The 25,368-nt window shown below is 47.6% G+C and overlaps 12 protein-coding genes; 6 read left to right on the forward strand and 6 right to left on the reverse strand.

Annotated features, from left to right (window-relative positions):
- Positions 1-24: 24 nt before the first annotated feature.
- Positions 25-620, forward strand: FFUJ_13144 (uncharacterized protein; the record flags this gene model as incomplete). XM_023575793.1 has 3 exons in its annotated part: positions 25-138; positions 204-473; positions 516-620. The coding sequence occupies 3 exons, from the start codon at positions 25-27 to the stop codon at positions 618-620; spliced, it is 489 nt and encodes a 162-aa protein (XP_023429049.1).
- A 1,173-nt stretch (positions 621-1,793) lies between these two features.
- Positions 1,794-3,425, forward strand: FFUJ_13145 (related to ceramide glucosyltransferase; the record flags this gene model as incomplete). XM_023575794.1 has 2 exons in its annotated part: positions 1,794-1,882; positions 1,940-3,425. The coding sequence occupies 2 exons, from the start codon at positions 1,794-1,796 to the stop codon at positions 3,423-3,425; spliced, it is 1,575 nt and encodes a 524-aa protein (XP_023429050.1).
- Positions 3,426-3,953: 528 nt separating this feature from the next.
- FFUJ_13146 (probable guanylate kinase) lies at positions 3,954-4,588 on the forward strand (the record flags this gene model as incomplete). XM_023575796.1 has 2 exons in its annotated part: positions 3,954-4,180; positions 4,234-4,588. 2 exons carry the CDS (start codon positions 3,954-3,956, stop codon positions 4,586-4,588), a joined length of 582 nt encoding a protein of 193 aa, XP_023429051.1.
- An 861-nt stretch (positions 4,589-5,449) lies between these two features.
- FFUJ_13147 (uncharacterized protein) lies at positions 5,450-6,364 on the reverse strand (the record flags this gene model as incomplete). The annotated part of the gene is made up of 1 exon (XM_023575797.1): positions 5,450-6,364. The coding sequence occupies one exon, from the start codon at positions 6,362-6,364 to the stop codon at positions 5,450-5,452; it is 915 nt and encodes a 304-aa protein (XP_023429052.1).
- A 1,039-nt stretch (positions 6,365-7,403) lies between these two features.
- FFUJ_13148 (related to cytochrome P450 7B1) lies at positions 7,404-9,102 on the reverse strand (the record flags this gene model as incomplete). XM_023575798.1 has 2 exons in its annotated part: positions 7,404-8,785; positions 8,895-9,102. The coding sequence occupies 2 exons, from the start codon at positions 9,100-9,102 to the stop codon at positions 7,404-7,406; spliced, it is 1,590 nt and encodes a 529-aa protein (XP_023429053.1).
- Positions 9,103-9,774: 672 nt separating this feature from the next.
- On the forward strand, positions 9,775-10,248 carry FFUJ_13149 (uncharacterized protein; the record flags this gene model as incomplete). Its single annotated transcript, XM_023575799.1, has 1 exon — positions 9,775-10,248. The coding sequence occupies one exon, from the start codon at positions 9,775-9,777 to the stop codon at positions 10,246-10,248; it is 474 nt and encodes a 157-aa protein (XP_023429054.1).
- A 329-nt stretch (positions 10,249-10,577) lies between these two features.
- On the reverse strand, positions 10,578-12,857 carry FFUJ_13150 (uncharacterized protein; the record flags this gene model as incomplete). XM_023575800.1 has 5 exons in its annotated part: positions 10,578-11,102; positions 11,153-11,358; positions 11,404-11,705; positions 11,752-11,942; positions 12,000-12,857. 5 exons carry the CDS (start codon positions 12,855-12,857, stop codon positions 10,578-10,580), a joined length of 2,082 nt encoding a protein of 693 aa, XP_023429055.1.
- Positions 12,858-13,132: 275 nt separating this feature from the next.
- FFUJ_13151 (uncharacterized protein) lies at positions 13,133-13,773 on the reverse strand (the record flags this gene model as incomplete). XM_023575801.1 has 2 exons in its annotated part: positions 13,133-13,612; positions 13,663-13,773. The coding sequence occupies 2 exons, from the start codon at positions 13,771-13,773 to the stop codon at positions 13,133-13,135; spliced, it is 591 nt and encodes a 196-aa protein (XP_023429056.1).
- A 2,790-nt stretch (positions 13,774-16,563) lies between these two features.
- FFUJ_13152 (uncharacterized protein) lies at positions 16,564-17,790 on the forward strand (the record flags this gene model as incomplete). The annotated part of the gene is made up of 1 exon (XM_023575802.1): positions 16,564-17,790. The coding sequence occupies one exon, from the start codon at positions 16,564-16,566 to the stop codon at positions 17,788-17,790; it is 1,227 nt and encodes a 408-aa protein (XP_023429057.1).
- A 140-nt stretch (positions 17,791-17,930) lies between these two features.
- On the reverse strand, positions 17,931-19,911 carry FFUJ_13153 (related to nicotinamide mononucleotide permease; the record flags this gene model as incomplete). XM_023575803.1 has 12 exons in its annotated part: positions 17,931-18,202; positions 18,254-18,341; positions 18,389-18,452; positions 18,502-18,689; positions 18,739-18,939; positions 18,988-19,039; positions 19,091-19,234; positions 19,282-19,353; positions 19,402-19,469; positions 19,516-19,618; positions 19,668-19,736; positions 19,799-19,911. 12 exons carry the CDS (start codon positions 19,909-19,911, stop codon positions 17,931-17,933), a joined length of 1,434 nt encoding a protein of 477 aa, XP_023429058.1.
- An 816-nt stretch (positions 19,912-20,727) lies between these two features.
- FFUJ_13154 (related to cysteinyl-tRNA synthetase) lies at positions 20,728-23,281 on the reverse strand (the record flags this gene model as incomplete). XM_023575804.1 has 4 exons in its annotated part: positions 20,728-21,753; positions 21,800-22,157; positions 22,212-22,999; positions 23,051-23,281. 4 exons carry the CDS (start codon positions 23,279-23,281, stop codon positions 20,728-20,730), a joined length of 2,403 nt encoding a protein of 800 aa, XP_023429059.1.
- Positions 23,282-23,857: 576 nt separating this feature from the next.
- Positions 23,858-25,366, forward strand: FFUJ_13155 (related to GCN4 translational repressor GCD14 protein; the record flags this gene model as incomplete). Its single annotated transcript, XM_023575805.1, has 1 exon — positions 23,858-25,366. The coding sequence occupies one exon, from the start codon at positions 23,858-23,860 to the stop codon at positions 25,364-25,366; it is 1,509 nt and encodes a 502-aa protein (XP_023429060.1).
- Between the last annotated feature and the right edge of the window lie 2 nt (positions 25,367-25,368).

Consider the following 25,368-nt stretch of genomic DNA (forward strand, 5'->3'; position numbering starts at 1 on the left):
GTTCATTTGCGGGCTGTCTCAAAGATGACTTCATTTGATGATCAAGGCTTCCCCGTTGTTCACCTTTCGAGCGATGGCTGGTCGACCGAGGACGAAGCAACTGCCACCTGCTTCTGCGGCGCCGTGCAGCTTGTACTTGTAAGTCTTCCCCAGTTGTATAAACTGAACCGGAAACTTCAGGGTCCTAACATTGTGACAAATAGCCACTGAAAAAGCCCGGCCTCCTCAACCGCCATGTCTGCCATTGTATCGACTGTCGCAAGATCGGCTCAGCCTTCTACCAATCCAACATCACAGTGGATGACATATATCTCAAGCACGTCCGCGGTGAGGACAATCTCTCAACCTTTAGTGAGGAAAAGACCATTCGCGCCAACGCGACCATGACCAATTACTTCTGCAAGACTTGCGGTACACTCATGTATCGTCGTGGCGCACGTTTTCCAGGCTTGACGATTCTGAGGACCGGTACTGTTGATGATCTCAGCCTTGCAGACACTAAATTGAGACCGTAGGTCGAACAATTCATCGAGAGACGAGCTGCTTGGTCTAAGCCCATAGATGGTGCGGCACAGGTTGTTGGGATGCACCAGCCTTCGGATATTGAGGGCATTCCTTAGTCTATTCACTAGAATCAAATCATATGAAGATAAGGCTGGATTAAGTCGCATTTCGGTTCCTCCCGTGAGAAGCTTGTGATTGCTACCCGCTGGTTTCATTTTATTTTGTCTTTCGTTTGCTGCGCCTGTCAATGTGACGCTTGCATCCTGTTTCTGATCGTACTCCGACATTCAAGCTTGATCCCTCATGGTGCTTAGGCTGAATTCACATAGTTCAGATATCTGAATCAGCGGGTCTGCTAATGATTCATCGACTGTCTTGTAACTGGTAAACATGGCATGTGCTTCGGAGATGCGCGTCCCATGAACTTCTGTCGTGAAGGAGACCCGCGTTTACGAAGAAGGTCATGTACTGCTCTCACAAACAGCCAATCATATGACTACCGTGAATCGACGCTCGCGGACTTGCCGGGAAGGGCCCATCACTTCGAGACCCCAGTTGGGGGATTTGCATCACAGTCGGATGGGAAAGCAGTACGTGTTATTCATTTCCGGCTGTCCATCTCAGTGAAAGAGAATGTTTCTATTAACTTGCGCTATTATCTTTTGCCGCTGGGATTCTGATTTCGATAGGGAGAGAACGGATTTCAAAGAGAAGATGACGGAAGTTACCATGGAAGGCAAGCAGTGCACCGTTAGGTATGTGTGTAGGAGAGTGCAAAGTTACTCACTTTGCGCCCGCTTATAAGTCTGTGAAGGGTAAAACACCTGGATACAAGTAAGAACTTGCACTTTTGACATAGATACAATTATGTAGGTACCTTATTTAAGTGCCAGAAACACCCAGTATGACATCCACTCAATCCCTTCCATCTGCATTGGTTCACCACTTCCACTACCTATTTAGAATCGAGAACCTCAATCTTATTGCTTCCGCTTCTCCTTCTTATACCACTCTTGCCCTCTTGAGGAGGAAAGAAAACTCAGTACCTCGTCCTAAATAACCAAAATGCTTAGGAAACTCGGTATTAAGTTAGCCTAAGTTTAGGATATCTTTTACTGAGCTTATTTTGCATTCCACATCAAGGCCCGGCACTGTGAAGATACTGCCCTTCCAAGAGCCCAATTCGGCAGGCGGTGACCATATTAGGAAGGCGGTGAGAGCCCTGGGAACACAGACACCTACTACCTTGCCGCTTGCATCTGGTTTAGGTAGCTCAATTTCCATTCACAATGTGGTCGTCGAAAGAGGTCATTGCTGGCGTCTTCTTGTTTTTAGCTGTCGTTGTTCTCACCGTAATCGCTATTGGTGTTCGGGCTATGTAAGTCTCACCGAGCCACTCACCACCTATCTGCGAGCTCTCCCTAACACCCACAAGCTTTCGCAACTTTGCTAGCCGGCCTTCCCCCAGCCTGGGTGACGACACTCCTCATGTTACCATAATTCGACCCGTCAAGGGCGTCGAGCCTCGACTCTACGATTGTATCGCCGCATCATTTCGCCAGAACTACCCCCAAGACAAGATTTCCATTCGTCTCTGTCTCGAAAATGACACCGATCCGGCGTACCCGATCCTAAAGAGTGTCCTTGAAGACTTCCCCGATATTGATGCGCGTATCCTGTTTGAGGTAGACGACCTTGCGTTAGGCACGACGCCGAATATGGGACCGAATCCAAAAATTCGCAATATTAGCCGAGCATACCGAGAGGCAATTGGGGATATTGTGTGGATTGTGGATTGCAACGTCTGGATGGCCAAGGGAGTCTTGAGGCGCATGGTTGCTAAGCTTAAAGGCCATCATGTTGGTGGTGATAGCATGCCCTACAAATTTGTTCATCAACTTCCCATTGTTGTTGACTTGATCGACTATTCCACACCGGTTGCAGCAGACGGTCAGCCCCTGTTAGCTGCTTTCTCTGTTGAAGACGATGACTCTGATCATATGGGCGAAGGGGGCTCTCGTGGTAATCCCAAGGTTTGGGCTCAGGGCGGTGGAAGACTTGACGAGATGTTCATGGCAACTTCGCATGCCAAATTCTACAGTGCCATCAACACTTCTGGTCTAGCCCCTTGCGCTGTGGGCAAGAGCACCATGTTCTGCAAATCTCAGCTCGATCGCGCGACCAACCCTTCACTGAATCCCAAGATACCCAAGGGCAAGAACCTCCCTACGGGCGTTGATTACTTTTCGCACAATATCTGCGAAGATCATATGATCGGCGATGTCCTTTGGAATGCTCAATTTGACGGTTACAGGAACCATGGGTTAGTCTGGGGTGACATTGCTGTTCAGCCGATGTCGGATATGTCTGTCAAGGCATATACGGCACGCCGCTCTCGGTGGCTCAGAGCGAGAAAGTTCACGGTTCTCCCAGCTACAATGATCGAGCCATTCACGGAATCTTTCGTGTTTGCCACGTATTTTACCTTTGCGATCACCACACTGCGGATATATGGCATTCCTCAGACCTGGACCGCTGGGGTGATTACTTGGCTCACAACGGTCACTGTCTGGATGGCTGTCGACTTTTTAGGCTACCGACATTTGCACTCTGGCGTCACTATGGAGGTTGATGAAGACACCCCTCGTTTCGCCAGAGGTTTTATGAATCGAGAGGGAATCAGAAGTCACAAATTCTCGGAGTTTTTAGCTGCCTGGATTGTCCGTGAAGCTCTAGCTCTACCGATCTGGGCATACGCAGTCGTCTTCGGGAATACGGTGAACTGGCGTGGAAGACGATTCCGTATCCGTAGAGATACAACTGTTGAAGCACTTGACCTCGAAGAAGAAGAGCGGAGTCGTCAGGTGCCGACTCCTGAGCTCGAAAGGGGATCTTCCCAAAATAAGCAACGCGTTGATTGAAGGAACCACGATTGAGCTGATGACATGAATTGCGTGAGGTGGATGGGTAACATTGATATAGACATGGATAAAGTAATGTGTAACGATAGGGCTTAAAGGTATTAGTCGTAACGATAGACCACAGCGAAAACATAAATAGATCACAGCGTTTTTCACTCGGTTTATAGCAGCGCTTGAGGCTCGGGCAATACCTGATCATCCCATTTTAAACGAGTCATCCTGAATGTCGGTGCCTGCATATTCTGTACAGAACTACTCATTTTTACACTCAAAGTCATGGGATAAACCACCTCCCGCCACGTGATTGGATGGGTTCCCCCACAGTTCCTGGTAGCTCTCCAGCATTAGCACCCCATTCGTTAGCATTTTCCCAGGCCACGATGCAGTGGTTTCTAGGTTATGCGAAGCGCAACTCAAACTTGTTAATACCCAGTACAAAACCCTTTTCGCAAGTTCCAAAGTAAGGACCTCCAACTCGCCTCTTCACGTTACGTTTATTTACCGATTTGCTCTAGACGCTCCTTCGCAATGGCTTCTCCTTCGGACCGTCGACCCCTCGTCATCTCTGGACCTAGCGGTGTCGGAAAGGGCACGCTGATCAAGATGCTCTTCAGCCGTCACCCCGATACCTTTACTCTTTCTGTGTCGCATACTACTCGTAACCCTCGTGAGGGTGAGTCCGACGGCGTTGAGTACCACTTTGTCACCAAGGATGCGTTTCGGGACTTGATCGCCAAGGACGGCTTCGTCGAGCAGTAAGTTAAGCGCATCGACAACCAGCACATGTACTAATACTGAGTACCTACAGTGCTCAATTCGGAAGCAACCTCTACGGCACGAGCAAGGCGACCATCGAGGAGCAGACAGCCAAAGGCAAGGTTGTTGTTCTGGACATCGAGATGGAGGGCGTCAAGCAAGTCAAGGCCTCTTCCATCGACGCACGCTACGTATTCGTCTCCCCCCCTGATACCGAAGAGCTCGAGAAGCGACTGCGCGGCCGTGGCACCGAGACCGAGGAGAGCATCCAGCAGCGCTTGGCACGTGCGCAGGATGAGCTTGCGTGGGCCAAGAATGCCGAGTTTGACATGATTCTCGTCAACGATGATTTGGAGAAGACATACCAGGAGCTTGATGCTTTTGTCTACACTGAGAAGACCAACTAGAGCGGAATAGATGGGAGGTTATTTGAAGTTTGACACGCAGTATGCGACGTCTTTTCGGATGTGGTGTATAGGGTAGCGCAAAAGTATAAACGAGAAGCATGATAGACTTACAATGATCAATGATTATACCCAATAAGATTGAGTCTCTTGAGACTGTTGTATTATTTATGGTTTGGATAAGATTAAGCTTGTGTAGCTGTCCTAGGGGAGGAAAGAAAACACAAGACCTTGACCCTAAGCGATAGAAATACTTAGGTAAATCTAGCCTAAACTTAGGGCACTCTTTGCTAAGTTTATTTTGACATCCCACAGTAAGGTTCACTGTTTTCTTGCCCCCCGAGGGCTGCCTTACGATTCATAGGTTTTTGGGAACAGATGAAAAAGTCAAACAAGGAGTGCGTGACTCGATTTTACACAGTTTCATAGTTTCGTGAAACACTCGCATGCCAGTGGGGACTTGGATGTGTCAATCTGAAGGATTAGCGGTTCACCTGACTAAATGATACATAACCACGTGTGCTGAGTGAGGCTGTAGAAAGATCACACCGAACCTTGCTAGATGTGACTTGGATGAATCACATGGAAGACCTGTTGCTTAAAGGAGACGAATGTTACTCGCCCTGGTAAATCCTCATGTTTAGGTATGGGATGAACGTGCAGAAATTATATGATACATGAAAGTTATGGTATATGTTTGTTACAGGCTTGATTATAGTGTGACACAAAATGTAAGAAAGGTGTAGTAGTATGACCAAGAGTTCGAATACTCAGGTTTTATTGTTCATTAATCATAATCCACGCTGCCATAATATCGTAAAAAGCTCCTACTAAAACAAAATTCGCTCATCTGTACGTCATACTTCAATACTCTTCGTCATCGTCTTCTTCATCTTCATCCTCGTCGTCTTCCAAGGTAAAGCACGTCACCTCCGTAGAGAGGAGCAAGTTTTCGACCTTCTTAAAGATGGCCCTTCTCTTCTTCTCAAACTTCTCGCAAGATACTTGCATTTCTTGCTGCTCACATGCCCAGAGTTCCAAGCGTGTCATGGAGGTCTCTTGACTAGCCGTGCTGAGTCCGTGCTCGATGTTCTTTTTGCAGTCCTCAAGCTTCTGGATTTGAGTGTCCACAGAATTTCGAATCTTTCGGATCATATCCAAGCCTTTTGGGACATCAAGGCAAATACAGAAGTTGACGGCATGACTCATCAGCATAAGCAGGTAGTCCACTGTGATGGGCTGTCGGTGAACAGCAATATTTCGAATCTGCTTGACTGAGTAGAGAAAAGAGGTGAGGACAAGTCCAATCCCTTGGCAACGGCTGAGCTGTTGGAGGACTTCCCAGTGCTTCTTAAAGTGGTATGCCCAAGCATTTAGCTCTCCTGCTTCTGGGCAGGACCACTTCGTCTCTTCGAGGATGTCTGGCATAGCCTCTTGAGCGAAACTAAAGCAGGCATGTTCCAAGATAGCCTGAATTCGTGTGAGGATGAGTGTCTGTGTGCGGATTGGAACATAGACGTGAATTCCAGGAGCTTTGACTGGCAGAACGTTTGCGACTGATGTGTCTGACCCCGACGTGTCTGAAGGCGACGAGACACTGGAGACATCACTGTTCTCAGAGATTGCACAACTGGATGACCCAGGAGCTGGAAGGGTGTTTACGCGGTTGTATAGCGCAGTGAAATAGTTCCATGACACTTTATTCTGGAGACCCCGGGGTTTCAAAAACCCATACTTTCCCTTGCGCGTGGTGTCGAGAAGATTCTTGGCCAGTATCATCTTGTCTGGTCGAGAATGTAAGCCGTAGATCAGATTTATTAGGTCGTAAAAGAAGAGTAGATAAACTGGTATATGACAATACCGTAAAGTGTACTGAAGAAGCAGAGTAGTGAGACTGGTATATGACAATACCGTATAAAGTGTCGTAAACGAAGAGTAATGAATGATAGACTGGTATGTGGTAATGCCGTATAGAGTGAAGTTTGTGTGAGAGTCTTGCCGTGACTTGATGAAAACGTGAGTAAAGCTTGACGAATGCTGTACGAAGAAGTATAACGAGAATATTAAGGAGACAAGCTGACTTGGGAGAAAAAAGGAAGGAGACGCTACTTTTATAGACAACATCTTGTTATACTTCGATGAGAGTTTACTCTCGTGCCTCGTTTGCCCTACGCACATGCTCTTCAGTGGAAGTTTAAGATTATACCAAAGTGTATTTCTGAGTTTCTGAGAGTACAGCGTGAAGAAAACTCTAGAATGATCAAGCCCCTGCAGGCCTATCAGCATTCCCTATCGACGCATGACTGAAGGGAAGGATACCTATCCAGTCAACCCATTTTTATACTACCATGATGCTAGGTCAATACATAGTTTCTTCATGTGGCGAGGAGATGGAAACAGATATTGTATCCATGGATAGATCATAATCGTTTCTCCTCTTTACTGCTTCTTTGTAGAACTAAGTTCTCTCGGCTGATTTAAGCTCTCAGCTACAGGTCTCAGCGGCAAATAACACTTCTAGCTTACAACTTATACATTATACCAAGATTTCTGACCAATTATTACAGCATAAGGCTAATAAGAGGAAAACCTAGATGATGACTCTTTGGCCGGCCTTAGAGGCGTGTAAGAAGCTCCAATCCCTCGGCCAAGAAGGGCTAGCTCAACACTATAAACACCCTGATCTTCAAGATGTCGTCTCCTGCACCAATAAGACTAGTCTTTTGTAGAACACGGTTGTAAGTTGTTGCTAGTCTCTAAGTGAACGAAAGGAAGTCGTTGAGTATCTGATTGAGCATTCTCGGCTTCATGCATGCATTTATGACTTGAAAGGGCTTCTGCGGCTTATAACCACACGAATGTCACTGACCGGTCTCTTGACTCCAGTTCCTGGGATCATAACAGGCAACTTCCACTCCCCGTCTGCAGGACTGATATCCCAGAGACTAACTATAGCTGACCCAAGAGAAATGATCTCTTTCTCTGCAAATGTTCGGCCTTTGCACATGGCAGCTCCAAGACCCCAGGGCTTCAACTTTCCGTATCGTGCCGTAGCTTTTCCCGTTTCGGGGTCTGTATCAAGAAAACGATCAGGGATGAAAGTGTCAGGGTCCTTATATATCGAAGGGTTCTTATTCTTCAGCGCGAGAGGAACGCTAATGTATGTTCCTTCTTGAAGGTCATGTTTATGATCGCCATCGTTGAGACTGACAGGTTGAGTGACGTAGCGAATGGATGTTGGTTCGTTAACCAACCGATATGTCTCAAATATACAAGCCTTGAAGAGCTGACACTTCCGGAACAAACTTGGAAAGTCCATCGACTTGATCTCAGGTTTCTCGCCATCGGATAAAGTGATATAGGGGGAGATCTCGTCTCTGATTCGTTTAAGCAAGCCTGGAGTCGAATAAACGTAGAGCAAGAACCAGAACAGCACAGGCTGGGCGTTGGCGTTGAGACCCCAAAAAGTACCAAGATCCGCTGCAGCACGTTCGGGAAATGTCCACCCGTCTCTGTTGTATATCTTGTTTCGTTCTCGTAGCATCATACTAACATCTGACATATCGGCGCTAAAATCAACTGGCTCTCCTTTCTCGTACTGGTCGACGCGTCTGTATACTGCCTCCAAACTATCGATGATTCTGGCTCTGGCCTTGAGACCATCTTGCATCATTCTGAAGGGAGCCCACTTAGGAACGCCAACCATGAGTAGTGGAAATAGATCATTATCGAAGGTCCAGAAGTCATCTAGCAGCCGAGGATTCCGATCGAGTATGTCTTGGCCATAAATAAGAGGAACAGACATGCATGCTCCAAAATCTCGAGTCAAACTCTGCAGGTTTGCTTCGACTTTCCCCGGACTATCAGATGTCTCTGGCTGAAGTACCTTGATTCCTGCTGAAAGCTCCCATCGTGCCATATCTTTAGGATTAGAAGAGAACGTGACAAGTGAAGCACCTCGTTCCGCTACACGAGACTTTTCAACATTGGCTGTGGAAGCGGCATCATTCAGAAAAGTCCGCTCAAGAGGAGGAACAAGATCTTTCAGTGATGTATCGAATTTGACTCTTAGATCTGGGGTATCAGTGCTACCAAAGACAAGGGTACAGAGTGAGTACTGTGCCGGGTCAGAGTTGAAAGTGTGATGAGATTGGGCCAAAAGACGTTCTACGCCGGGCAAGTCGACAAAGATCTGATGTCCTGAAGTAAGACCGAACAGAGAGCCTCCCTAGCGGCTTAAAGCTGAACTATATTTCAATTAGCCAAGTTCCTGGAACTGCAGAGAATGTGTATTACAAGATTCGTCGACCTATGCCATCTCCACTAAGGATATAACTCGCAATCGCAAGTTCAATGGGAGCATATCTCGGCAGATTCTTCTTATACCCCTTCCTCTCAGCCCCAGAGAATGCTTTACTGAAAGCAAAAATCACCAGGACAGTACATAAGAGCTTGTAGGCCACTGGCAAAGAGCCAAACGTCGCCGAGGTGTTCTGGTAGACCGAAGACAACTCCATTGTCTCAAAAGCAAGCTTGAGCAGTTTCACTGAGGGGAAGCTTTGTCTTTTAGAATCTCCAGGAGGCTGACACCATGTTCGCTTGACTGAAATTAGGGGAAATAGAGTTTACGTGATTGGTTGCATCAAGTGGAATTATCCCGACTAAGTCGGCATCTTAGCGTCGTGGTATAAGCGCTAGACGGGATCAGCATCCTCGCACTTGATCTCGGGTTCGGAGTTGTCTAATAGGTCAGTGGGAGACATCGAGGTCTTGAAATTATTGTAATTGGTTCAAGGCGATATATGCTATCTGCTTGGTTCTGATCTTAGCTTCATGCCTGTGTACATATATTCATCGTTAATCACGTTGCTCTTCATATTCATGATGAACCGAATACGACGAATTTGAGTTCTCATCATAATGATGTGGTTACATTGACACCTCATTGTCAGTCAAAGTCAAACTTTCCGACGAAGCCGGCTATCATATGATGGATGGCATTATCACGGATATAGTTGGAGTAGTTCTGAGACATCGTCTCCAGGTCTATGACGGATATTGTAGCAAGCCACATGCACCTAACGAGGCCGGTCTTACATATCAGACTAGCCAACGAGCCTTGATATCTCCTCACTTCAACTAAAGAGATAAGACTCGCTTTCTAAAATAACTCATAATAAACAATCGAAATGGACTCTACAGTACGAACCTTTCAAGTTTTTGGCCTTACCTCGAGCCTTGTCCTCGCGGGCATAAACCTTGGCTCTTCACACCTCACAGTCCCTCTTCTCTACAACCAGCCTACCTCCATCAATACGCCCTTCTTCAAGGACTTCTACACCCGCGGAGCGGTGACCCTTGTTCCACTCGCTCTGTTCTCAGGTGCATCATCTGGAATAGTTGCTTATCTTGTCCCGGCTCAACGTACGCTCTGGGCAGTTGCTGCTGCCGCTACAGTGTCTCAGCTGCCCTGGACGGTGCTTGGGATGATGGCCACGAATAATCGACTCAACGATATTGCTGCTAGCAGCGCTGAGCAGGAGAAAGTTGGTCGTGATGAGGTTGTGGCTTTGTTGAAGAAGTGGAAATGGATGAATATCGTTCGGGGGCTTCTGGCCTTCACTGGAGGCTTGTCTGCTATTTTGGCTCTTCAGAATGAGTAACAGCTTGAAAAGGGGAGCAGTGCGAGAGCTTGATAGTCTTAGGCTAGTAATGTTATCAAGAATCGAGGCCCTTTCTCATAGGTCAGAGGTACATCGTAGTTGTAGTTAGTGGTATATCTGAAGAAATTCAATGCTCCTCTCCATGCCTGTCATCCTTCCTGTCAGTAGCCTCCCCATCATTATCCATCTATGTAGTAATCCATACCATCCCAATGCAATCCCACCTTCCGGTGCTTTTTACACCGATGATGCGTCTAAAAACGCCACAAGGACTAACATTAGCAAATAACCAACCCAATAAGATAAAATACAAGTATGCAGTTGTGTACTCATGGGGCAAAATTGAAAGCCTCCGCCGAGTCGAGAGATAAAAACGCCTCCATATTCATAGTTCCAAAATCAATATCCCATCCAACATCGGCAGCTGTAAAATCTGTCATATCTTCCGAGGCAGCGCCAGCAGGAGAGCTCGAGGTCCCATTCATCTGACCAGTGACATCAAACCCGAATGGCATGGAAGGGAATGTGAACGCAGGCTCGCTCCTCATACCACCCGCAACAGAGACAGGTGCTGGTGAACCAGGGAGCGTGGACTGCGGGGGCTGCTTCTGCTGGTTCGTGTCTACTGGATCTTTCAGTTCAAACCCAGCAGATCGGACCATCTGCTCTATTGAGGCGATTGTTATTGGAAGCTGACCGGCGTTCACTCCTGCTGATCCCATCATGGAGCGAAGGCATCTTAAACCAGAGTGAATCCAGGGAAGATTGCGGTGAGCTGTCTTCTTTTCTTGAAGCATATCGAAAGCCAAAGCATAGCATGCTCCCTCCATAAAAAAGCCATGATACTTTATATCCTGATTTTGGTTAGCCAGTTCCGACTCTGAATTAAGGTAGATAACCATACACGACAGAGAATATTGGTGGCACAAGAGCCCGTTAAGAACCCAACGGAATTCCTCGCTGCTTCCAAGCAATACTCGCAAGCGCTATCGAGCCAAGGCGGAGGCATTTGTAGATTCTCTGCTGAAGTAGCAGCAGCACGGTCGTGATTCAGCTTTGCTCGCAAGATGAGAAAGGGGCGGAATGTTAATAGGAGTGTATGATGATACACTGTCTCGATTAGTATGGTACAGGAGGTGAATTGCGTTAGCTTACTTGTTGAAACCATAGCTTGGCACACGCCGAGCTCTCCTGTGCTGGGGTCTCCCACAAGACCAAACTTCATATCCTTGAGTTGTTGCTCTGCAAAATGGTGTAGTTCGCGGCGGATCTCGATGGCTGCATTCCAGACTGGCAACAGGGAGTCATGTCGAGGACTATAGATTTTCTTTACACACTTGTCCATGATACGTGATAGGGTGACCAAAGACTTTAGTAGTTTTTGGCCTTTCGGTAGTGGTATGATCGAACCGGGGTCAGGAAGCGAGCTAGGTCGGCCAAGGACAAAACATTGCCAACTGTATCGTGTCAGTAGTGGTCAAGGTGGATAATTAAGAACCTTACGTTTCCCAGAAGAATAAACTCCAGAAAGTTATTCTTCGCTGATTTGTATCATCTTCCGTGTATCCTGGGCGTGAGCATCCATCCTTATGTAGGCCAGCCGCTACTGCTTTTCTGCATGCAGTTCCGACATGCAAGAAACCTGAGTTTGGCCTTGCTCTTTCAGATTGGAAGTGAGCGTGAGATTGTGTAAGCTTATATGAGAGCAAAGTTCAGGAGGTACGACTTATCATTAAGAGGTGTATCTGAACCATCTGCATGTTCACAACCTCATCCAATTTGGCAACTCCTTGTTTGGTTTTCTGGAAAAGAAATTCTGCAATGGCTTCTTCGCCTGTCATTGAAGCTCCCAGTCCTACAGCGAGCATGACGATGATAGTCTCGGGTGCATCATAATCAAAGATACCTGGTGGTTGGTATAGGGCACTCAAGCGACGGCGGTAATGGTCTTTACTCATGATGGGAAGGCCGTGCCAATAGGTCAGAAGATATCTCTCGAGTAGCCGGTGAGCAGTATCTGGGTCAATCAACATAGCTGAACAGTCGTCTGGTATTGATGATGGCCGTTGGTTGTCAGCCAGATCTCCGAAGAATAGTCTCCGATGACTGAATAGGTCTAGACCCGGACCAACTTCTTCGACAATTCCAGAGCGTGACGGAGGATCATTTGGGCATGTCCCGGCTATTTGGTGATAGATCGAGTTGAGTAGGGCAAAATTCGACGAGGGGCCATAGTAAAGCTGGAGAAAACAAGACGGTGATGCGCGATGTGTCGCAGCAACACTATTATGTGTCAAACTGCGTTCGCTGTCCATTACTGATCCTGTAGGTCCGACAGATGCGGTGTCGTCGGCATTTGGCGTTGGCGGCACAGTTCCTTCATCAGAGGGTTCCAGAGACGTGCTCTCCATGGCATCGTGAGACATTATAGTCTCATAAGCTGCAGTTCGCGGTTTGACCTTGCGCGTCCGATTACGGGCCTTTTCGCGATAGACGCAACTGAGATTTCTCATGCTGCAGTTTTGACAGGGGGTCTCCCCATTGCACTTGATCTTCTTGGCGCGACATTCTTGACAAGCCTTTGAAATCCTCCATTTCGTCGTGTTCATGGTCGCCGTAGAGTTAGCTGTGCCTACTCTAGGTATTGATGAAGAAGATATGATAGACTATTGAATTCAATGCTCGGCATGCATGGAGTGATTAACTTAGTTTGTCTCGGCACGCTAGTGTGGATTTCGGTTTCATTAGCTGCATAAACTTTATTTGTTTTGGTGCATATATAGCGGGAACGGGCACTCCGTAGTAGGAAATCCGGTCGGCCGCTGCGTCAGGGATACCCTGAGCATCCTTGACAGATTTGTGCCTGACTACCCTATGAAATTATTTAACAGCTCCAATTACTCTTGATAACATCGGCAATAACTCCATGGTCCTCGTCTTGCTTGAGCCCGCTCACCACGACAACAGCAACGATCCCTTCAACTCCCTGGACACGAATCGGGATGGCTCCACCATGGATTGCGTAGTCGCCCTTGTTTGAATCTGCAATGCCATATTTGGCAGCGAAAGCAACCTCATCCCCCTTGAACTTGTTGTGCATGAACCATGTGCTATTGCCGAATCGGAGAACAGTGTTTCTCTTACGGCGAACCCATTGCTCGTTGTCGGGAGCTGTGCCAGGTCCGGTAACGGTTTGGTAGACAACCTGGGAGGTATTTGCAAGGGCAATTGAGATCACCGTCGGCTTGCCTTTGACAGCGTATGGGTAAAGCCGAGCGTAGAGAAGGTTGCCCAGCACAAAAGCATCCTCAGTGGTGAATGATGTGAAAGTGAATGAATCACAATCAGCCTTGAGTTCCTCGAGCTGTAATTCTATGAGTATAGTGGCGTTCATTTTGTATCTGATTCACTTACGTCAGAAGGCGGCTTGAGAATCACCTCTGTCTTTGGGCCCTGGATGGCTCCCTGGACCTTCTCCAGCGCAGCGCCAGTAGTCGTCTCTCGGGTCAAGGCTTTAGGTGCCATTTCAATATTTGATGGTATGCTGGTTGATAGAGTTTATGGTTATTGATTTGTGAATGGTAAAGAAATTTGCTGGCTCGGCGATTGGATAGTGGAAGATATATGTCACCATGTCGGTTGGACCTTCATCTCGTGTGGAGACCACGATTTCGAAGCACCCAGAAAATCATTTTCTTTTCACCACAACATCTTGTATCAATTCCATAAAATCACTATCTTTCTCATCTCTATTCTCATAGAGACCTTCTCGATTAGTTGTACATTGTAAATACTTCAATGAGATTCCGTGACTCCAGCTGAAAGCCTGCAAACTCTAATGTGGTCAAGTAATGATATCCACTTGAAGTGACGTCAGAAACTGGATTGAGTTAGCGACGTCTTTCAGAAGACAACACGCCGTAAAACTTATTTAAGCTTATTACTACTTCGATATATATATGGTTAGAAACGGCCTGTGTTTCTCGGTCAATAGATAGACTATGTCGAAAATCTTTGCTGGCAAGGAGTCTCCGGAAATAATTCCAACATGCAATTTCTAAAATTAGCCAGCCAACCAGGCTTCGACATGGGACCTGAGTCAAGCACAGTTCACAGGGAGCAAAGTCCTCGGGCTTCATACCACAAAGATACCCCAGCTCCGGGAGTAAAAGGGCTTTACAACTAGTTCTTTAAGTTTAGGCTAACTTATCTTCTATGGATATGCACGCTCTAGGTTTTGCTACCCCTTTTAACACTCAAAGCTCCGCCTTATGTCCAGACTCCAGAGTCTCTATAGAACAACAGTTGGCACAGCCATGAACACCGTGCTCATGAGCATATAGCATTCAAGCTTGACATATTCTTACTATATCCTCTCAACAATAAAAGGTTCTGTCAAGGCTGAATCAGATCTGAAATACCCAGCGGACATACTTCGTACAAGTTGCTCTCAAACAGTCACGAAATTCATTAGTACAAGATCTATATATGTCTCTGATAGGATTGAGGAATGCAGGATGATATGGTTGGCATTCAGCCTGCAACACAACTTAAACATAAATATAGAACACAAAGGACATCCTTCGCATCGGAAAAGGGTCTAGATCCAAGAAGCTGGTACGGGTAGCCAAGCACGCGACTTTCTGGATCATTAGGTTGCCCATGGGAGAACATAATCTTCCCTTGAACCGCCTCTTTTCACTCTTCTCTTCTCTTTCTCATCATATATTTCTTCCACTATGCATTCATCATAATCGGACTCTTCCTTTTGGGACAGGTAGTTTCCATGTTATCATCAATTCTCTTCAGGTGATCACTGTATCTCCCTATCTTCAGGCAAGTATCAAGATGAGGCAATCTCCTAATAACCACTCTAATCAGTGATGTGCTTCAGACTCGATCAGTTCTATATCTTCAAGCCCCCTTGGGGTCTCAAGCTCTGCTGTGACCTCATGCTCTCGCTCCTGTGGCAGCCAACAGCGAACCAGCTCCTAACCACCAATCCTGACTTTGCATCAACAGCCATCTACCGACTCGCCCCGACTAGCTTGCTCGGCACATGAAACTTCTGGCAACACATCACAATACTTTTACTAGCCGTGCTGCGATATTCTGCAACAGGGTCAAGATTTGCACGATGGAACCATTTTAATCATGGAGAATCATAGACAAAACTCGGAAGTCAGCATGTCCTTCTCCATAGAACTTGCACACGGGCCCGAGAAGGTCGCGTCGGCACAGCATTCTGACACAGCCAGTCGACTTGACATCACTATTAAGTTTAATAGTCAGAGCGCATGTTTTGGCAAGGTCTAAATTACCCTCTCAGGAGTATTCGTGACGCCTAATTCACAATATTATACCTTCGAAGCCTTCGATTCACAGAGCCTATAATTGCTTTACCCGAGTTGTCTTCACTACTGGCTCACTCCAGATGTCAAAGCTACGAGGGCAAAAGATCAGACTTCAAAATACCGAGCAAACATCTCCAGGGTAACTTGAATGACAATGAAGTTCCCAAAGATTGTGTCTACTACGCAGGGTTTATCCACCGCGCGAGAAATCTTAAAGAGTATCAAACCCATTAGTCCTGAATTAGCGGCTCTTTATCGTGTAGCCGGTCTACCGATGGTAACCTTGGTAGACCTTGGTAGCTGAGCTCGGTGCTTGTTGAGCTAGGTTATTAGCCCCTAGACAGCAAGAAAACTGCTGCAGTTGGACCAGCGTGTCAAAATAAACTAGTCAAAAGGCCTACTAAGATAACCGGCACTTACCTAAGTATTTTCCTCACTTAGAAATTAGGTTCCAAGTTTTCTTGGCTCCCCTTCTTAGTGTAGCTGTTGTCTTAGGTAGTCGTGACGTAACATCCGCGGCCCATCCCGGCCCCGTCTGTCCGTAAAGCAGGACCAACGAAAGCGCCCCTGATCATCTTCAGCTCTAGACCCGAGGATCAAACCAGGAACTGCACAAGGATCTCGATCTTGAGCACGGATTGAGTTTGGAGACATGGAACGCAATTGGCCAATTGGGCAGTCTTGGTCTCACATGGGGAACGCCAAACTCACCCCGCAATGTCCGCATATGAGCGTCATTGACGTCACGTTTCCGGAGCTTTGGTCCTGAAGCTCTAGCTTGTGGTTTGTTTGCGTCGTGATCGTACGAGTACGTCATTCCTTCGACAAATTGCAAGAAAAGTTATTTACTCACCCTCAAAATGCCATCTTCCACCTTTTCTCCCCCTCATTCTCACATCTCTCCCTTCGTCATTACAATCTGATTCTCCATTCTCCCTCCCATAGCAACTAATCCGACACAATGCTTCCTGCTCGCCCTCTCATTCGATCAACCGTGCCTCGTGCCGCACGTGCTTCTCGTGCTTCTCGCCAAGTGCGATTCCAATCTACAGCCTCATCTTCGTCGAGCAGCGCTCATCTTGCCTCCGGTATCGCTGGTGGCTTTGTCGGCTCAGCCATTTTCTATGGTATCTACTCTTATACACCCGCTGGCCGTGCTGCTTCAGGTATCAACAAGGCTGCCAAGGAGGCTCAGCAAAAATATGAGGCCGCCGCAAAGAAGCTCCAGAAGAACACTCCCGACGCAGATCAGGCTGTGAACTACATTAAAGAGTTTGCTTACTCCTACGTTGGTTGGATCCCAGGTGGCCGTGCCTACGTTGATGCCGCCTTCAAGGACTGGGAAAAGGTTCGGGAGAACAACAAGGATGAGGCCGACAAGCTCGTCAACGATGCTTACAAGCAGTTCCAAGATCTTTCCAAGTCTGGCCTGAGCCTTGAGACTGCCTCAAAGGCCTACGACGTCCTCGCCGATCTCGCTAAGAAGGTCGCCAACCTCGCTGGGGATGCCATCGGCGACATCATTGACAACCACCCCCAGGTCAAGGAGAAGCTTGGCAGCAACGTTGATCAGCTCAAGGAGCTTGGTGACAAGTATGGCCCCGAGGCTAAGAAGCAGGTTGACGAGACTTGGAAACAGGTCAAGGACATTTTTGCTGGAGGCTTCAGTGCCGCCAGCATAAGCAAGGCCCGCAAGCTCATCGAGGAGAAGGTGGAACAGATCAAGAAGCTCGGCGACCAGGCCTGGAAGAAGGGTCTTGAGGAGGCGAAGCCATACCTTGACAAGAACCCCAAAGTTAAGGAGCTTATCGAGAAGAACGCCGATGCTCTGAAGGAGGGCAACACCGCCGAGCTGTTCAAGCGTGCCAAGTCCGCCGTCGACTCTGGCGACCTAGGCGACCTAGAGAAGTACGTCAAGGATGCGACTGAGAAGGTCAAGTCCAAGGGCAACGAGCTCACTGGCGGCTGGGTCGACATTGAGAAGTACATCAAGGAGATCCCCAACGGTGGCGAGGTCATGGAGAAGCTGCAGCAGTTGAGCGAGGTTGCAGACAAGCACAAGGAAGAAGGCGAGAAGTTGTTCAAGGAGACCGTTGAGGAACTGCGACAAGTGCTGGAGAAGAAGTCTGAGAAGGCCCAAGAGATTGCTGGTGAGGCCAAGAAGGACGCTAAGAAGGAGACCAAGTAAACACAGAATTGTTCTCTAGTCTATGATTCCCAAATAATATTCTCTAATAATTGATCAAAAGTTCAGACAGTCACGTTCCAATGTTTTCACTACCAACCAACTTTGTGACCTAACTAGCGAGTGAATATTCTTTCACCCAATTAAGGACTATACTTTAATCCCTTGCGACCTATCCGTCGGCCGTTGAGGAAGAAGTACTGCAAGTTCGCAATGACAGCCATAACAAGACCAACCGAAGCCAGAGCCATGATAGCAGTCCAACCTGTCTTGTAAAGAGGAGCATCATGCTCTTGGAAGAGTTGACTCCCAATAATGCCAGATGTGTTGGCTGACATAATGAGGATGGCCATGGTGATAGATCTCTCTCCAGCGGACCCAGCGTTGAGAGCCATCCAAGAACCATTCAGGGGATCTATGAGAACATTAGTGTCGCTGAATCTATCTACCTAATGGCTCAACTTACGCCATTGCCATCCGAAAGCATGAGTTAAAGTCAACAGAGCGAATCGTGTATGTCCATCAGGTGAAAACACCATGACACGATCAGCGATCTAACGAGTCAGTAACGCATGAGTAAGACTAGAAATGAGTTACGTACTGTGAATGCCCAAAACATGAAGATTCCAAAGGCAACCAGAGGACCACGCATTTGAAGTCTATCACTGGAAGGAGTTAGCACGAAGTCTCAAATGATGAATTGGTGTTTCTTACCCCAGATAACCCCATAGCAGATTAGTCACAACAAGGGCCCAAGATCCAATCGACACAAGGGCATTAGACTTGAGTCTCTCATAGCCGAACGACTTCACAAGACTTGGAGAGTAGGAGCCCATTGTTGTAGCGGGCGCGAGAGCACTGATAGTGAGTAGAACATGGGGAATGAGTCTCCAGTTTGTCATCTGCAACTGTCAGCACACTAAGATATCATATGCAGAATAAGATACATACCACATTACGAAACTCTTCTTTAGTAACGTTTGGCTTTGCGTGAATCTTGGAAGGATCATCCTTCAGAATTCTCTTCGCTAGGATCTCTTTCTCCCTTTCAGTGAACACACCGAACTTGAAGAGTGAGACGGGGTTGAAGGGACTGTCTGGGAAGAACAGGATGAAGAGAATTCCAACAAGGATGGTAAATATACCCTCGAGCTGGTATTGTTAGTTTAGACTCGATAAGCCAAGTATGTGTGGACTTACAATGAAAAGCCATTGCCAACCTCCAAGTCCACCAATACCTCGCATGTGAAGACTGTCATGGTCAGCACGGAATCAAGAGTTAGATAGTTTAAGTCATGCTTACATTCCATATGCAATGAGACCTGATGCCCCAGATGCAAGCATGTTACCCAGGAAGTAGATTGAGAATCGCTTGCTGGTCTCATCACGCTTGTACCATCGAGTAATTGTATATAGTCCAGCAGGGATGAAGCCAGCTTCACAGAGACTATGCAATTTTTAGAAAGGTTCTACCACGTATCGAGACAGACATACCCAAGAAGAAGTCGAGTGGAAAGAAAAGCACCAAGACCTTTCTGGAAGGCCTGGAATGTGGCTACGAGACCCCTAAAGACGTTAGACAATATAAGAAAGGAGACATTGGGACATTTTTACCATGCAATGATCTGGGATCCAATCCACTTGGCCGGCCCAACACGGTAGAGGATGAAGTTACTGGGAATCTATCATCATTAGCAACCCTTATCAACACATCCTCTGGAAGCATACCTCAAGCAGGACAATACCCGCAGATAAAAGCTGTTGTCCAACGTTGAATTGACTTTGAGTGATCCCAACATCGGCCATGAAAAAGTCTGTGAGAGCATTTCCACTAGAGTTGTGTTAGTCGAGTATAGAAGCGCGTGTCGGTATAAGCGTACATGTTTCCTCGATCGAGTTGAAGGGCAAAGAAGCCAAGAACTAAGAGTGGCATAATAGTGAAATCGACCCTGAAAGAAGATCAAAAGTTAATATCGGGGAGGAACTCATAATTTCTGGATGTTTTACTTACTTGCGAATGAGTTTCGCTTCCTCTTCTTCGGTCCAGTCAACTTCGATGTGTTCCAGATCACTGGAACTACCATCTTGGCTACCAACAGCTATCTCATCAAAGTTCTTCTCCATTTTCAAGACCGAGTATAAGATAAGACACAAACTTAAATTATCAGTTAGAAGGTAATTGCCAGAGAAGTCCAGCCAAGGTCCGCGGGCGATCGCCCTCTTTATTTCTGCGACATCCCACGCGATAACCCGATCTTTCTCATCGCCATTGAACCCCACTGTTGTCTCTTTACCAGTAAAAGCCAGTAATTGCCAATTCCTAACAAGTAAAGATGTCTTGAGTTCGCCGAACCTGGGAGTGAGTTGTGGGATAGTGGAGTTTTATGCCATCTATAGTGCCCATCACGCAATTGACCATCGAGCTCATCCTTGCAACCTGTATTTCCGAAAGGGAATTTATTGACCGATATGCATAAAATACTACAGTTTGCAAGATTCTGTCATATTAGAGTGCATGTCTTCATTCTGTGCAATAGTCGATGCTCATGGACTCAGCTGTCTATGTGCAGTTGCAGAAATGGCTTACAACTAGTCCAAATACTTGTAAGAGACACAAATATCCTGCTTCCCTGCTATCATATGAACTCCGCCTAGCGAGATTCTGACATGAATATTCCGCTGCCAAGTATCCCGGGTATAAGTGCCGGATCTGTTTGCTCAATGCCACCATGTTATCACGACATTTAACCCCATCTCAAGTCACTGTGTGTTGTATTCCTATCACAGTAGCGTGCGACGGTATACAGCCAGGCATGTCCGTTCATGTGCGAAATGTTAATGTGCAATAATCAAGTCTTAAAACGCTTTTGTTGTCGCCCCCGAACTCCTCCTTCTAGTATGCTACCTAGATAGGTTACCCGCTCAACACCACTTCCCATTCTACAACAATCCCTTCGCCTTGAGATCATCGTGCGCCTTCTTCTGTCGGTCCCATTGCTTCTTCAGACCCTTCAATTGGCTCTTGGGTACATCGCTGCCATCTTTCATCTTAGTAGGCAGTCCTTGCTCATCCCAAGCACTGTATCTCTCATCACCCTTGAAGAGATCCTCGGGTCGGACCTTGGCCTTTTCACGAGCTTCTTGATCGGCCTTCTCACGTGCAAGACGAGCCTCCTCCTTCTTTCGCGCCTTTTCAGCAGCTTGGGCAGCTTTCTCCTCACGCGCAGCAATCAGTTCAGCGGCGGGGATGAACTTGATCAGGGAGGCTTGGCCGTCGGGTCTGTCGTCCAAGTAAACGCCTAGATTTGTGAGGTCCTCGTCGCGAATACGATCTGTCAAAGAAAGAATAGCCTTCTTCGTTTCGGGTGTTTGGTTAGAAACAATGCGACGCAACTCATCTCGAAGCTTAGAGACGGCACGGAGATAAGGCAAAGCCAATTGCTCAGGGTCGCGAGAGCCACCAGAAGCGATCGACTCGAACTCAGCAGCAGGGTCTTGCTCAAGCAATGAAGAAATCTCGGCGCTTTCTAGAGACAAGCCAGAAACATCAGACTTGACCTTGGTGAAGACCTCAGCGTAGGGCTGAACAGCTGTCTTCGGCTCAACGTCTGAGGCGATGACTGTGGCCCAGCCAAGGCCTTCATATGGCGGCGAAGCATTCGAATCGAGACCAAAGATGCCCACGATCTTGGTGATCCAGCGTGCAATGGACTCAAGAGCCACAAGATCAGCGTCCTTGTTGTCTCTCAAGTGCACGTTGGCAGTGTTGACCAACTTGAGGATAACAGACATAGCCTTTGGTGTGTCGATTGAGTTGACTAAAGCAGCCTCAAAGTCCTTCTTGGCTTGCTCGAGTTCGGCCAAGAGACCCTCACTGGCCTTGCCATCTGCGCTGAGAGACAGAGACTTGACATCATGCGAGATACCAGCCTCCGCCAGCAATGCCTTGACGTTGATGAAGAAGTTCTGACATATGTCAGTCATGTTAGATCGAGATTTGAGCCATACTTACGCTGATGGTTGACTCCCAGTTGTCAGCTTGCAATCGCATATCGGGTGAAATTTCAACACCATCGTTCCATCGACCCATCAAAAACACAATCCGCATTCCTCTCGAGGAGTAGTTCGTAGCCAATGCATCCTGAATAGTTTGGAAGTTCTTGAGAGACTTGGACATCTTGGATCCAGAAATAGACAAGTGACCCATATGGATAAAGTAGTTGACCCATGTGTGCTCGCCCTTACCATGCTCGCAGAAGTAAGCCTCGCTCTGTGCCAACTCATTGTCATGATGAGGGAATGCCAGGTCGATACCTCCAGAGTGGATGTCAATTGTCGCTCCTAGAACATCACTGCACATAACCGAACATCTTGAATTCGCTTGTTAGCTCATTACTCAGTTGCCTTGGTTCATTTGAACTTACTCAATATGCCATCCAGGACGTCCATCTCCCCAAGGGCTAGGCCAGAAGGGTTCGCCAGCCTTGGACTTCTTCCACAGAGCAAAGTCGCCGGGATTCTTCTTTCCACCAAGGTTTTTTGAGAGGGAACCCTCGCCTTCTTCCTGGAGAGACTTGTCATTTCGGTTGTCAGGACGCAGTCGCGCATAAGTATTTCCGGCCTGCTCAAACGCGGAGATATCAAAATAGACAGATCCCTCGGATTCGTATGCGAATCCTTTGTCGACAATTCTTTTGACGAAATCGGCAATTTGGGGCACGTATTCGGTAACTCGAGTGATAACGTCAGGCCGCAGTACGTTGAGCGCATCCATGTCGTCCATAAATAGCTTCTCCATGCTCTGAGTCAGATCTGTAAACATGGTCTGGTCCCTCGTGTCAATGGTTTCCCTGTAAAGCGAATCGAGGAAGGGCAATAGGATCTCGTCGGTGCCGGGGAAGATCTCGCCAGAAGCCATAGCTTCAGCGGCAGCAGTCATGTTGCTGAGGTGCATTTTGACCTTGGCCTCATCGTCGCCAGGCTTTCCCTCACCAGAAATGGTGCCTCCTGCAAGCACGTGTCCATATCCCGCCTCTCTGCGCTGAGCGTAGTTGGTCGCATCGATGTCCTCTCCGTCCTTTAGCAGCAGAGGCAGGCTGCTCTTAGCATATGCCCGGAAAGCGGCCAGGGCCAGATCTTGAAGTTCGTCCTTCGTGTAGTTCTTGTTCTTCTCGAGCTCGAGCAATCGTTGTCGTCGTGCCTTGATGATGATCTGTAGAGGTTTAGACAAGTCGCATGATATCTAGCGAGCTCTTCTTCATACCTTATCGTCGATGTCGGTAATATTCATGACAAATTTGACATCAAAGCCAAAGTAATGCATCAGAATGCGACGAATGATGTCTGTAGAGACATAGTTGCGAGCATGGCCCAAATGGCTCTTGTCGTACACAGTAGGACCGCAAGCATACCAGGTAACTTTGCCCTTCTCAATGGGAACAAAAGGCACCGGAGCGCCAGGCTTGAGCGAGTTATAGAGCTTTAGCGACTCCATGGTGCTCGTGTTGGAGCTGGATAGAGACGAATGCAATCGATGGAGGGGTCGCAGTCGGGGCGTTGAGAACGGAGTGGGGATTTTAGATCGAATAAGACGTTGTCGAAAGAGATTCATACAGACGCCAAAAGGTGGGAAACACGAGAAAAGGAGAGGAGAGGGAGGGTATCGTAAGAGGGAAAAAGTAGGTGTATATGCAAGGCAACGTATGTACCTTTGAAAAAGACAAATGTCTACAACGAGAGGCCTGAGTCACAGTCGAGTCAAAGGGAGAGAAAGACGCCATCGATCACTTTTCGAGTCACCCGAGACCAGCTCTGAGCTACAGGGGAGCTACAGGCGACCAGCACCTGGATCTCCCCGCGAGGTTTGGCCAATAGCCTGGTCCATGATCAGTTTTAGTGTCACATTGAGTGCCCCTCACTAAGGCTTTCAGTGGAGACAACGCTGATTGTTCAGCCTCGCGCGTATCCTGGAAATATTTTTCTGCCTCGTCTTTGCAAATCTAGTCTAATCTTTACCCATCTTATACCAACTCAATTTCCTTAAGACACGCCTGTGCGTGCAGTCGCATCAATGGTTCAACCATCTCCTTTCCTGGAACCAGGAAATACAACTTCCACTGGCGACTTGGCAATTGTTCTTCTCTCCAGAGATAACCTTCAGCCTATTACACTGGAACAGTCGACTGGCGCAGTCGATGGATACCTGGAAGGTGCAACTTTAAACACGCGATTCGGATCTTTTCCTCACTCGACACTTCTTGGCATTCCTTGGGGTTCCCAAGTCCGTGCATCAAATGTCGACACTGGCTCAAGAGGGCGAAAGCGCCGTCGGGAGGCGACGGATGATGACACGCCGACAACGACTGGCCCAGACGATGATGTCGCAGATGTGACTTCTAAGCCAGCCAAAAAGGCTGTCGCAGCTGCAAGTGGTTTTATCCATATCCTCAGACCGACTCCTGAGCTCTGGACAAGCAGTCTGCCTCATCGAACTCAGGTCGTGTATACTCCCGATTATAGCTACATCCTTCAAAGAATACGAGCAGTTCCCGGTACTCGAATCATTGAAGCTGGAGCCGGCAGTGGAAGCTTCACACATGCCTCTGCACGTGCTGTCTACAATGGCTACCCCAAGGACGAGAACGATAAGAAGGGAAAGGTTTTCAGTTTTGAATACCACGAGCCTCGATATAATAAGATGCAAGAAGAAATCCACGAGCATAAGCTGGATGGTGTCGTGCAATTGACACATCGTGATGTGTATGGAGAAGGATTCAATGTGGATGGAAAGTCTCCCCAAGCAACATCAGTCTTTCTTGATCTCCCTGCGCCTTGGGAAGCGCTCCATCACCTTTCAAGACAGAAGCCCGATAAGCTAAGGAAGGAAAGCGAGTGTGCTAACACCCCCGAATGGGTCTCACCTCTGGACCCCAAACGAAGTGTCCATATCTGTACCTTCTCCCCTTGTATTGAGCAGGTGACAAGAACAATTGAGGAGCTCCGGCTTCTGGGCTGGAAGGACATTGACATGGTAGAAATCTCGGCTCGGCGGATCAACACTATTCGTGAGCGAGTTGGAGCAAACCTTCCTGCGGAAAGGGGCAATGTCCAAACACCAGCCAATGTGAAGGAGGCCATGCAAAGGCTCAAGGAGATCAATCGAAAGACGAAAGAATTCCACAAGGTGCATTTCAAGTCAACAAACGGTGACGGCGATTCATCAGCAATGGATGTAGATACCCCTGCCTCAGATTCACCCAAGACCGACACCAATGGAAAGGCTGCTGAAGATAGCAAACCATGGATGCATGGCAATCTCTACCATAGACCTGAGAACGATCTCAAGACTCACACGTCATATCTCACCTTCGCTGTGCTGCCTCGAGAGTGGACCGAGGAAGACGAAGCAGCAGCTGAGGCGAAGTGGCCATGCGGAAAAGAGGGTGGAGTGATTGGGAGCCTCAACAGGCAGGCTCGCAAGCAGCAAACAAGGGAGAAGCTGGCAGCAAAGAAGAAGCAGAAGCAGGAGAATGATACCCAGAAAGAGGGAGTGGTCGAGGAGACTGCAGAGAAGCAATAATA

This window comes from Fusarium fujikuroi, chromosome FFUJ_chr04, assembly GCF_900079805.1.
Source record: "Fusarium fujikuroi IMI 58289 draft genome, chromosome FFUJ_chr04".
Taxonomy (NCBI): Eukaryota; Fungi; Ascomycota; class Sordariomycetes; order Hypocreales; family Nectriaceae; genus Fusarium; species Fusarium fujikuroi.